The sequence below is a fragment of the Amblyraja radiata genome, chromosome 20 (genome assembly GCF_010909765.2).
Source record: "Amblyraja radiata isolate CabotCenter1 chromosome 20, sAmbRad1.1.pri, whole genome shotgun sequence".
NCBI lineage: Eukaryota > Metazoa > Chordata > Chondrichthyes > Rajiformes > Rajidae > Amblyraja > Amblyraja radiata.
This window is the reverse complement of record NC_045975.1, coordinates 45,823,510-45,835,777: the sequence shown is the minus strand read 5'-3', so window position 1 is coordinate 45,835,777 and position 12,268 is coordinate 45,823,510. Positions and strand designations below refer to the sequence as shown.

The following is a 12,268-nucleotide window of genomic DNA, read 5'->3' as shown; positions in this document are numbered from 1 at the left end:
ACTGAGTTACTTCAGCATTTTGTGGCTGGATTCCAGATATACAGACTGCAGAGATTGCAGAGGGAAAGAGATTTTAGTTTAGTTTAGTTTAGAGATAGGGTGCAGAAACAGGCCATTCGGCCGCAGAGTCCACGCCGGTGGGCAATCCCCGCACACTAACAGTATTCTACACACATTAGGGACAACTTACATTTTTTTTAACTGAAGCCAATTAACCTACAAACCTGTATGTCTTTGGAGCTTGGGGGGAAACTGGAGATCTCTGATAAAACCCACATGGTCACAGGGAGAAAGTACTAACTGCATGCAAACTGCACCCGTAGTCAGGATGGAACACGGGTGGGTCTGTGGCGCTGTAAGGCAGCAACTCTACCGCTGTGGCCAGAGAGAGCAGTCGGACAGAGAGATGACTAATGAGAGTTTTTTGTCAACAGAAGCCGACATTGGGGAGAGCACTTGGTAGCTGACTACCTCCCGCCTACGAGAATCTCCGCAAATTCAAATTACATCGAGTGTTTATACTCCTAAGAACAAAGATAATGTAGAGAATGTAGAACTGGCGATTGAATTGTTGTGATGATAACTGAACATCTGTCAACTAGTTTGTCAATTGATTGAGAGAGGCAGCACGGAAACAGGCCCAGAACTAGTCCGGACCGGGCCGGACCCGGGCCTCTGATGCTGTGACAGCAGCTCTACCAGTTGCGTCACTGTGGCGGCCTGACATCTGTGGGGAACTTTGTGGTTCAAAGTGAGAACTGAAATTTTAAAAGGTTTTATAATGAGGGCATAATGTAAAAAGCTGGTGTACGATGGAACTGCAGATGCTGATTTAAGCTAAAAACCGAGCGGTGCTGGCACGAAGGGCCGAATGGCCTACACCTGCACCTATTTTCTATAGGGGGGGTTGCACGTAAGGTCATCGGGTCAAAGGGCGTGATGCACGTAGCAGCTCAATCCATGTGGAGGACATGGCAGCTTCCGGCACACACTGTTAACACACAGAACTCGTACCTTCTTACCTGTTAAAAACAGCAGAAATTGTCATTTTTAGCGCTATAAATATTTGTGGGTACCGTCATTGAAAGCGGGAAATCTTTGCTCTGAATCTGAGCACCAAGGTGTAAGCGGCCGAAGAAGCGCATCCCTCGGGACAGCCCCTACTCTCCCCCCCCCCGGGGACAGCGGGGACGGGTGGAGCAAGGACGGGTGGAGCGGGGCCACGGCTCCAGGCAACGTCAGCTGCAGCAGAGTTGGGGACGGTCTGCTCCCTCCACCCACCCAATCACTGCACCGACACCCCGACCTCTTCCTCCCCCCCCCCCCCCCCCCCCGACCACCTCCTCCTCCTCCTCCCACCCCCGGCCGTGGGGATAGACGTCCCGGGGTCCGCGGCTGTGCAACCAGTCCGGATGTTGGGCCAGAAGAAGGGCCCGCTGTGCTGCCAGCCATAGTAAATGCTTACCTGCAGTTCATCGCGTGTAATCCAGTTGGCGTTGCGTGGCAACAGTACGGGTCACGGGTCGTGACCTTGACTGCCTGCAACCTCCCTATAGACACAAAAAGCTGCAGTAACTCAGTGGGACGGGCAGCATCTCTGTAGAGAAGGAATGGGTGACGTTTCAGGTCGAAACCCTTCTTCAGAATGAAGAAGGGTCTCGACCCGAAAATGTCACCCATTCCTTCACTCCGGAGATGCTGCCTGTCCCACTGTTACTCCAGCTTGGTGTAAAACGATCTTGTCTCCTACTGGATGTCAAGTAAGTCACGAGTAAATCACAAGGTTCTGGAGGAACTTAGCAGGTCAGGCAGCATCCATGAAGGAAATGGACACATGATGTTTCATGAGTCTGAAGGGCCCTGACCTGAAACGTCATTCCCTCCACAAATGCTGCCAGACCCAATGAGTTCCACCAGCACTTTGTGTTTTACTCAAGATTCCAGTGTCTGCAGTTTCTTGTGTTGTCAAATAAGACATATTTGATGTCCAAGATTGCCCATCATAGTTATCTAATCCTCAATAAGAGCGCAAAACAATAAACAATTTAACAAATATGTTTAACCAATATTCAGCATCTCTTGGCCATTTTTCAATATGGAATAGGTTATTTCAAGTAATTATGCAACATAAATAGCTTTGAAATCATTTAGGTCAAGATATGTAAGAAAGGAACTAAAATACTCTAGGAATGCATTGTTATTTAATAGCAAATATTTTAATGAAAAACATCATCTTTACAGAAAACATTCAAAATCACCTACACAACAGAAACATTTAAATCCTCAAATATTTTAGTATAATGGAAACATTAAGCAAATCTTTTGGGAAGACTGGGATAAAATAATGATTTTGAAAATATATTGAGATTGCATCTGAAATGCTTTTTAAATGCATTTCAAACGTTTACAGGTTACATCATTAATACTTGGGATGATAACAAAACACAAAGTGCTGGAGGAACTCAGCAGGTCAGGCAGCATCTCTGGAGGGAATGGAGAGATGACGTTTCTGGACGCGATTCTTCTTCAGATCAGTAAATCAGTTAACTAGCTTGTCTGGCAGCTCGTTCCATACACCCACTACCCTCTGTGTGATACAGCTGTCCCTCAGTTACCTTTTAAATCTTTCCCCTATCACCTTAAACCTGTGTCCTCTGGTTCTAGATTCTCCAACTCTGGGGGAAAAAAAATTGACTTTTTTGTCAATGGCATTTGAACATAATGTTAAATAAATTGAATGGAATGTAATGGGAAGAATTGTGAGTGAGATGAGGGAGAATTTTACATGAAATGTCTGGTCTTTTGTGGCCTTAATTTTACAGAATGGAGTATCTGCACCTTACAGTTATCATCAGTAAATGTATATCCAACATTATATCAAATATTAGCAGGCATAGCTCGAAGGTTGGAAGCGTAATAGTTTAAAGGAAGTGCAGGGCAGGTTTTCCTGCAGAGAAGGAGGTGGGTGCCTGGAACATGCTGCCAGGAGTGGCAGTAGAGGCAGATACCATAGTGGCGTTTAAGAGGCTTTTAGATATACTGGGAACGGAAGGATATGGAGCACATGCAGGCAGAGATTAATTAAGTCTTCGCATCATGTTTGGCACAGACTTGGTGGGCTGTGGGGCCTGTACCTATGCTGTATTGTTCTATGTACATTATATGCTATGAGTTAGATATTCCGTTGGAAGCTCCTGAACGCTCCTGTAAATCTCAAAGACGAGTCATGATCTCGCCTAACTTGCCAATATCAAATTGCTCTGAATTAAAATATGCTGTGTATTGGCAGCAATTGGAAGCAACAGATGTATATATCATGTGCATCTACCCGATCTATTCCTTTCATGATTTTGTATACCTCTATAAGATCACCCCTCATTCTCCTACGCTCCATGGTATAGGCATATGGATGAGAAGGGAATGGAAGGTTATGGTATGAGTGCAGGCAGGTGGGACTAAGGGAAAAAAGTTGTTCGGCACGGACTTGTAGGGCTGAGATGGCCTGTTTCCGTGCTGTAATTGTTATATGGTTATATGGTTACTTAACCTCTCCCTATAGTTCACATCATCTAGTCCTGGCAACATTCTCGTAAATCCTTTCTGTATCCTTTCCAGCTTGACAACATCATTCATAGAACATTTTGCCCAGAACTAAAAACAATGCTCAAAATGCGGCCTCACCAACGTCTTATACAACTGCAACACGACCTCCAAACTGCAACTGACTGATGAAGGCCAAAGTGCCAAGCCTTTTTGACCACCTTATCTACCTGCGACTCGACCTTCAAGGAATCATGCACTTGTACACTTGCACTCCTTGATCTCTCTGCTCTACAACACAACCCAGAGGCCTGCCCTTGTTCGACACCTCACCTCACACTTCTCTGTATTAAATTCCATCAACCATTCCTCCGCCCACCTGACCAATCGTTCCAGATCCTGCTGCAATTGTTCACAACCATCTTCACTATCTGCAAAAACACTAACTTTTATATCATTAGCAAACATGCTAATCTTGCCCTGTATGTTCTCATCCAAATCATTAATGCAGATGACAAACAGTAACGGGCCCAGCACCGAACCCTGTGGCACACCACTAGTCGCAGGCCTCTATTCTGAGAAGCAACCTTCCACCATCACCCTCTGCTTCCTTCCAGGGAGCCAATTTGCTATCCATTCAGCTATCTCTCCTTGGATCCCATGAGATCTAACCTTCTGGAGCAGCCTACCATGCGGCAGCTTGTCGAAGTCCATACTGAAGTCCATGTGCACATATCAATCTTTTTGCTCATGTCTTCAAAAAAATCAATCAGATTTGTGAGACATGACCTGGATGATGGTGTGATAAATTGGATTAGTAAGTATGCAGATGATATGAAGATAGGTGGGGTTGTGGATAATGAAGTAGATTTTCAAAGTCTACAGAGAGATTTATGCCAGTTGGAAGAGTGGGGTGAAAGATGGCAGATGGAGTTTAATGCTGATAAGTGTGAGGTGCCACATCTTGGCAGGACAAATCAAAATAGGACGTATATGGTAAATGGTAGGGAATTGAAGAATGCAGGTGAACAGAGGGATCTGGGAATAATTGTGCACAGTTCCCTGAAAGTGGAATCTCATGTAGATAGGGTGGTAAAGAAAGCATTGAGTATAGAAGTTGGGATGTAATGTTAAAATTGTACAAGGCATTGGTGAGGCCAATTCTGGCGTATGGGGTACAATTTTGGTCGCCTAATTATAGGAAGGATGTCAACAAAATAGAGTACAGAGGAGATTGACTAGAATGTTGCCTGGGTTTCAGCAACTAAGTTACAGAGAAAGGTTGAACAAGTTAGGGCTTTATTCTTTGGAGCGCAGAAGGTTAAGGGGGGGGGACTTGATAGAGATCTTTAAAATGATGAGAGGGATAGACAGAGTTGATGTGGATAAGCTTTTCCCACTGAGAGTAGGGAAGATTCAAACAAGGGGACATGACTTGAGAATTAAGGGACAGAAGTTTAGGGGTAACATGAGGGGGAACTTCTTTACTCAGAGAGTGGTGGCTGTGTGGAATGAGCTTCCAGTGAAGGTGGTGGAGCAGGTTCGTTTTTATCATTTAAAAATAAATTGGATAGTTATATGGACGGGAAAGGAATGGAGGGTTATGGTCTGAGCGCAGGTATATGGGACTAGGGGAGAATACGTGTTCGGCACGGACTAGAAGGGTCGAGATGGCCTGTTTCCGTGCTGTAATTGTTATATGGTTATATGTACAAAACCATGCTGACTATCCCTAATCAGCCTTGTCAGTCTAAATGCCAGGATATCCCATCCCTCAGAATACTCTCCAGTAACGTACCAACTGCAGATGTTGAGCTCACTGGCCTATAGTTCCCAGCATTTTCCCCGCAGCCCTTCTTGAAGAGGCACACCATTTGCCACTCTCCAATCCTCAAGCACCTCTCCTGTATTTAAGAACAACACGTAAATTTCAACAAGGGCTCCCGCAATTTCCTCTCTAGTTTCACGCAATGTTCTCGGATATATCTGATAGATTTGTCTACCTTTAAATACGACAGTACCTTCAGTACTTCCTCGACGATAACCCTGACTGCTCTCATGATACTTCCAGTAACTGCTCCAATTTCTTCTGTCCTACTGTCTTTCTCCTTGGTTAATACAGAGGAGAAATACTCATTGAGCACCTTGCCCATCTCCTGTGGCTTTTATTCCTGAGAGGTCCCACTCTCTCTCTAGTTCCCCCTTTCCCCCTTATGTATTCATAAAATCTTTTGGGATTGTCTTTTATGCTGCCGGCCAGTGCTACCTGGCCCTCTTTTGCCCTTCTGGTCTCCTTTTTTAGTTTGCTCCTTAGTTCCCAAAATTGCTACAGTGATTGATCCTCCAACTCCTCCAAGGCTCACAGCTTATGGCAAGATATAAAGTTAACTTTACATATTGGTACAAAATCCCTCTGGAAATAGTCAGCAGACCAGGCAGCATCTGTGGAGAGAGAAACAGAGTCAATGTCCCTTCAACAAAACTCAACAATGTTCACATCACGCACTGCTGTGTTAGTTACCCTAACACACCTACATTTTCATGATCTCCTTGCCTTGCATCAAACTGCAAGGTCATTGTGGTTAACAGCCTGAATTAGGCACATTACCAACACGGAAAGATTGAACAAACTTGAATTGTTTTCTCTGGAACGACAGAGATTGAGGGGAAGCCTGATATATTCTATCTATCTACACATACCTAAAACTCTGATCTTTTTATCTTCCGGTTTGGCGGTCATTCTATTTACGCAAAAATGGTTCGCGATAACGCTATGATTTTTCGCCAGTTCACTCACTGTTCTCCTGTGCTGCGATTGCACCAAGTTTCGTTCAGATTGGTTGAATGTCGTAAATGTTAGCGAGGTTTATAAATCTTAAAAACCACGCGTGCGCAGATCGATCTCTTCACCTGGCAATCAGCGCCGCGCGGATTAATCTCTTCCCGTCACTCCCCAGGACGATCGGCCCCTTCCTGCGCCATCGCGTCTTTATAAGGGTGGCCAGCGGAAGGTTTCCAACCGGACTTTCGGAGGGACCCGAAGCAGCCCAGCCCCGCCCCACCCCAAGCAGGTCACCCAATGGGTCCCACTTAGTCTAGTTGCTGCCTGACCCGCTGAGTCACTCCAGCACATTTGTATTACATGACATTTTGCCAGGAATGGCAATATGATCCAATGGTTTAGTTTAGTTTATTGTCACATGTACCGAGGTACAGTGAAATGTTTTTTGTTGCATGCTATCCAGTCAGCAGAAGACTAGTCAGCGGAAAGACTATGCATGGTAAAATCAAACTGTCCAAAGTGAACAGATAAAGGCAGGAGAATGGGGTTGAGAGTGAAAGCGTCTAACATCGGTGGTGGGTAAAATGTTAGAGACAATTATTAAAGAAACACTAACGGGGCACTTGGATAAACATGACTTCATCGGACAGAACCAGCATGGTTTTGTGAAGGGGAAGTCCTGTTTAACGAATCTGCTCGAATTCTTTGAGGAAGTAACAACCCGGGTGGATAAAGGGGAACCGGTGGATGTGGTATACTTGGACTTCCAAAAGGCTTTTGACAAGGTGCCACATAAGAGACTATTGCTAAAAATAAAAAATTATGGGATTGGGGGTAATATATTAGCATGGGTAGAGGATTGGCTAACAAATAGGAAGCAGAGAGTGGGGATAAATGGTTCATACTCGGGATGGCAACCGGTAACTAGCGGGGTTCCGCAAGGGTCGGTGCTGGGACCCCAGTTGTTCACAATTTATATAAATGATTTGGAGGAGGGAACCAAGTGTAATATATCAAAATTTGCGGACGATACAAAAATGGGAGGAAAAGTAGGGGATGAGGAGGATAGGAAGAGTCTGCAAAAGGATATAGATAAGCTAGGTGAGTGGGCAACAACTTGGCAGATGAAGTTTAATACTAATAAATGTGAAGTCATTCACTTTGGGAAAAAAATGATAGGGCAAGTTATTTTCTAAATGAGGAGGAGCTGCGTTGTAATGCAACGCAAAGGGATCTAGGGGTATTAGTACATGAATCACTAAAAGTTAGTATGCAGGTGCAGCAAGCAATCAGGAAGGCCAATGGAGTTTTGGCCTTTATTGCTAGGGGGATTGAGTATAAAAACACGGAGGTCTTGCTGCAGCTGTACACAGTATTAGTGAGACCACATTTGGAATACTGTGTACAGTTCTGGGGTCCATACTTAAGAAAGGATGTACTAGCCCTGGAGGCAGTGCAGCGAAGGTTTACAAGATTAATTCCTGCAATGAGGGGATTGACATATGAGGAAAGGTTAAGTAGGCTGGAACTCTACTCTTTGGAGTTTAGAAGAATGAGAGGCGATCTCATTGAAACATATAAGATCGTGAGGGGCCTTGATCGGGTGGATGCACCGAGGATGTTCCCAATGATCGGGGAAACTAGAACTAGGGGACATAGTTGCAGAATAAGGGGGGGCTCTTTTAAAACTGAGATGAGGAAGAACTTCTTCACCCAGAGGGTGGTTAATTTATGGAATTCACTGCCCCAGGGAGCAGTGGAAGCAGAAACTTTAAATATATTTAAGACTAAAATAGATGGTTTTTTAGCTGCCAAGGGGATAAGGGGCTACGGGGAGAGGGCAGGGATATGGACCTAGGTATGGTTAGTATAGTAAGACCTGAGTGATCTCCTGGACAAGTGTCGATCGCCTGGATTGGGGTCGGAGAGGAATTTCCCGGATTTTTTTCCCGAATTGGACCTGGGTTTTTATCCGTTTTTTTTGCCTCCCCCAGGAGATCACGAGGTTTTTGGGGTGGAGAGGGGTGATAGCGGTATAAAGGGGAGGGTAGTGTCTTGTGTTCTGTGTCTTGTGTCTACTGTTTGTGGGTAAGTGTGTCTGTTTAGTGTTCAGCCATGAGCGAATGGCGGTGCGGGCTCGACGGACCTGGTGGTCTACTCTCGCACCTACTTTCTATGTTTCTATGTTTCTATGAAAGATGCACCAACCATGATTGAATGGCGGAGTAGACTCAATGGGCTGAATGGACTAATTCTGCTCCCACCACATAAATTTAAAAGGGTACAACATTTAGTGCAAGATAAAGTTGGGAGGGAGGTCAGGACTGCAATCTAGTTGGTGAGATGACGGTTCAATTGCATGATAACAGCTGGGAAGAAACTAGCTATTTTAAAACCTAGCCTTGTCGAAACCATGCTTTGGAGGCAATAAGTCATATTTACCTCAAAATGTTAAGCGACACTTTCGGTAAATCCTTTTCTTTGTTTCCAGATGAAATATCTCACATCTGATTTCCAAGTCATGATCAGATGGTTCTGGAATAAATTTTATTTCTGTTGTTGAAGAGAAGAGGCCAGTGGTGGCAACCCGAGGTTGACTATTATGGACAGGCCCTGCATAGGGTTGTTCTCCTTTGAACCACTTCACCTCAATTTTCTGAGGTACATAATCAGTCAACGAAACCGTGAAAGATGCCTCTGTGCTTTCCTCTGGAGCTTTGCAGTTGATTTCAGACACATTGGGGACATTACCTTAAAATAGAGTAGAATATGCACATATTGAGATGGTCTCACTTTCGACAGTGGATAGTTTAGTTCAGAAATACAGCAAGCTGGGCTCTTAGGCCTAGCTAATCCACACTAGCCATAGCTAACATGTTCACACTAGTTCTATGTTATCCCATTTTCTCATCCACTCCCTATACAGTAGGGGACAATTTACAGAGGTCAATTAACTTTTACTTTAGACTTTGGAGATACATAGTGGAAACAGGGCCTACGGCCCACTGAGTGAGCCGACTAGTGATCAGCCCATTCACTAGCCCTAACCTAAACACAAGGGACTATTTACAATTTTACCAAAGCCAATTAACCTACAAACCTGCAGGTCTTTGGGATGTGGGAGGAAACCAGAGCACCCGGAGGAAGCCCACTCGGTCAAGGGGAGAACGTGCAAACTCAGCATAGATAGCACCCGAGGTCAGGATCGAATCCGAGTCTCTGGTGTTGCAAGTCAACTCCACCTCTGCGCCACCCAAAGTTTTCTTTTAAAACCTTAGTACCCGACTGATCAATTCCATCCTTGTTAACAATTTTTTAAGTTAAGGCTTTCCACCAGTTTCACTTACCTGGAAGTGGTAAATATAAGTGTTTGGTAATAACTTCAGATGTAACTTCATCTTTCACCTCAAAGACAAGTTTCTTGTTGTAATGAAAAGCTGTGGGTGTCAGGTCCAGACAGGAGCACAACTGATAAATTCCATCTTGTTCCTCCCTGGGGTCTGTATTCCTGACTCCTTTCAAAATAGGTTTATTGTCCATTAGCCAATTGGTGGTGATTCCATTCTGAGAAAAATTGGTCACGTTGCATTTAAGAACTAGAGGCTGGCCATAGAATGGAGTTTCTGGCTCAAGAATTATATCAGAAAGCATTGGAGTTCCTATTTGGAAAAATAAAACAGACAACAGTTTAGATATTGCTCAATTTTATTATAGTGCAGTTGCCGTAAACAAATCTGCCTTTTCCCAGAACAATTGCACTCAAACTGGCATTTATTTTAGTTTTGTTGTCACGTGTACCGAAGTATGTGTGCTCTCCAGTCAGTGGACAGGCTATACGTGATTGCATTCGAGCCATCCTCGGTGTAGATACAGGATAAAGGGAGTAGCTTGAATATAGTTTAGTGCAATATAAAGTACAGTAAAGTCTGATCAATTACAGTCTGATGGTAGAGAGTAGGTCAGGACCAAAGATCTTATAGCAGAGCAAGATGGCCTACTCCTACGCAAAACATGTAGTACGGTCATGGGCAGATTCATGGGTGATGATTATAGGACTCATTTTAGCAACCAGCCTCCGCCATCTTGTTCCGGGGGGGGGGGAGACATTGTAGTGTGGGGGGAGGCGAGGGAGTGCCGGGGGGGGGGGGAGACATTGTAGTGTGGGGGGAGGCGAGGGAGTGCCGGGGGGGGGGATAGGGTTTAGTGTGTGTGAAGTTGCGGGGAGGTTTACAATGTTTATTATTTAATGTCCCGTCTAGTCTGAAATAAAGTTCATCATTGGATATAAAAATCAGAAGAAATATAATTGTGTGTGTTATATGATTATATACATTTATATCACATTCATGTTTGTGTGTTTATAAACATTTTATTCTTTAACAAGAATTAACAGAAGTATGAACTAACAGAATTATGAATCTAACCCTATATCACACACACAAACTGTTCCCCCGCAACGTTGATTACACTGCGAGTCGGGTCGGGTATGATCCGGTTACTAAAATGGGCAGGGAAAAATGCCCAGGATCCTCTCCATAGCGTACTACACGTCAGCCCATTGCATTTCGCAGGAGTAGCCTATCTTTCCCCGCTATAGGATCTTTGGTCAGGACTGCTCACTAATTGTTGGTAGGATGGTTGTATGAACATTGACTTAACCATATAACCATTACAGCACGGAAACATAGAAAACAAAGAAAATAGGTGCAGGAGTAGGCCATTCGGCCCTTCGAGCCTGCACCGCCATTCAATATGATCATAGCTGATCATCCAACTCAGTATCCTGTACTTGCCTTCTCTCCATACCCCCTGATCCCTTTAGCCACAAGGGCCACATCCCTCTTAAATATAGCCAATTAACTGGCCTCAACTACATTCTGTGGCAGAGAATTCCAAAGTTTCAGGTATGAAAAATGTTTTTCTCATCTCGGTCCTAGTTTAAGGATTCCCCCGTATCCTTAAACTGTGACCCCTTGTTCTGGACTTCCCCAACATCGGGAACAATCTTCCTGCATCTTGTTTTTGTAAGTTTCTATAAGATCCCCCCCCAATCTTCTAAATTCTAGCGAGTACAAGCCAAATCTATCCAGTCTTTCTTCATATGAAAGTCCTGACATCCCAGGAATCAGCCTGGTGAACCTTCTCTGTACCCCCTCTATGGCAAGAATGTCCTTCCTCAGATTAGGAGACCAAAACTGTACACAATACTCCAGGTGTGATCTCACCAAGACCCTGTACAACTGCAGTAGAACCTCCCTGCTCCTATACTCGTCCTTTTGCTATGAATGCTAACATACCATTCGCTTTCTTCACTGCCTGCTGCACCTGCATGCCTACTTTCAATGACTGCTGTACCATGACACCCAGGTCTCGTTGCATCTCCCCTTTTCCTAATCGGCCATCTCGGCCCTTCTAGTCCGTGCCGAACACTTATTCTCCCCTAGTCCCATCTACCTGCACTCAGACCATAACCCTCCATTCCTTTCCCGTCCATATACCTATCAAATTTATTTTTAAATGATAAAATCGAACCTGCCTCCACCACTTCCACTGGAAGCTCATTCCACACAGCCACCACTCTCTGAGTAAAGAAGTTCCCCCTCATGTTACCCCTAAACTTCTGTCCCTTAATTCTCAAATCATGTCCTCTTGTTTGAATCTTCCCTACGCTTAATGGAAAAAGCTTATCCACGTCAACTCTGTCTATCCCTCTCATCATTATAAGACCTCTATCAAGTCCCCCCCCCCACTTAACCTTCTGCAATGTTGGGTAATAATCCCCCCACAAGTTGTCCCCTTCTCCTCACAGTGCCCCACACTGGTGCACATCCATTTATCCTATTATCTCTTCCCTCCCCTTCCACCTGTATCCCTCACTTTGGCTTCACATTGCAACAGAATCAAAGGTACAGGTGCACCACTGATTTTCCAGCACCTGGTGGAACA

General features: G+C 44.6%; 1 protein-coding gene across 1 annotated transcript in view; it reads right to left on the bottom strand.

Moving 5' to 3' along the window:
* Positions 1–5,707: 5,707 nt before the first annotated feature.
* Positions 5,708–12,268, bottom strand: part of LOC116984369 — a 32,478-nt gene continuing 25,917 nt past the window's right edge. The window contains exons 9-11 of the mRNA XM_033038527.1: positions 9,670–9,981; positions 8,765–9,073; positions 5,708–5,982 (exon numbers count right to left, since the gene is read on the bottom strand). Of these exons, the coding sequence (XP_032894418.1) occupies positions 8,766–9,073; positions 9,670–9,981 (620 nt within the window). The 3' untranslated portion in view covers positions 5,708–5,982; position 8,765. The remainder of the gene's footprint in view (positions 5,983–8,764; positions 9,074–9,669; positions 9,982–12,268) is intronic.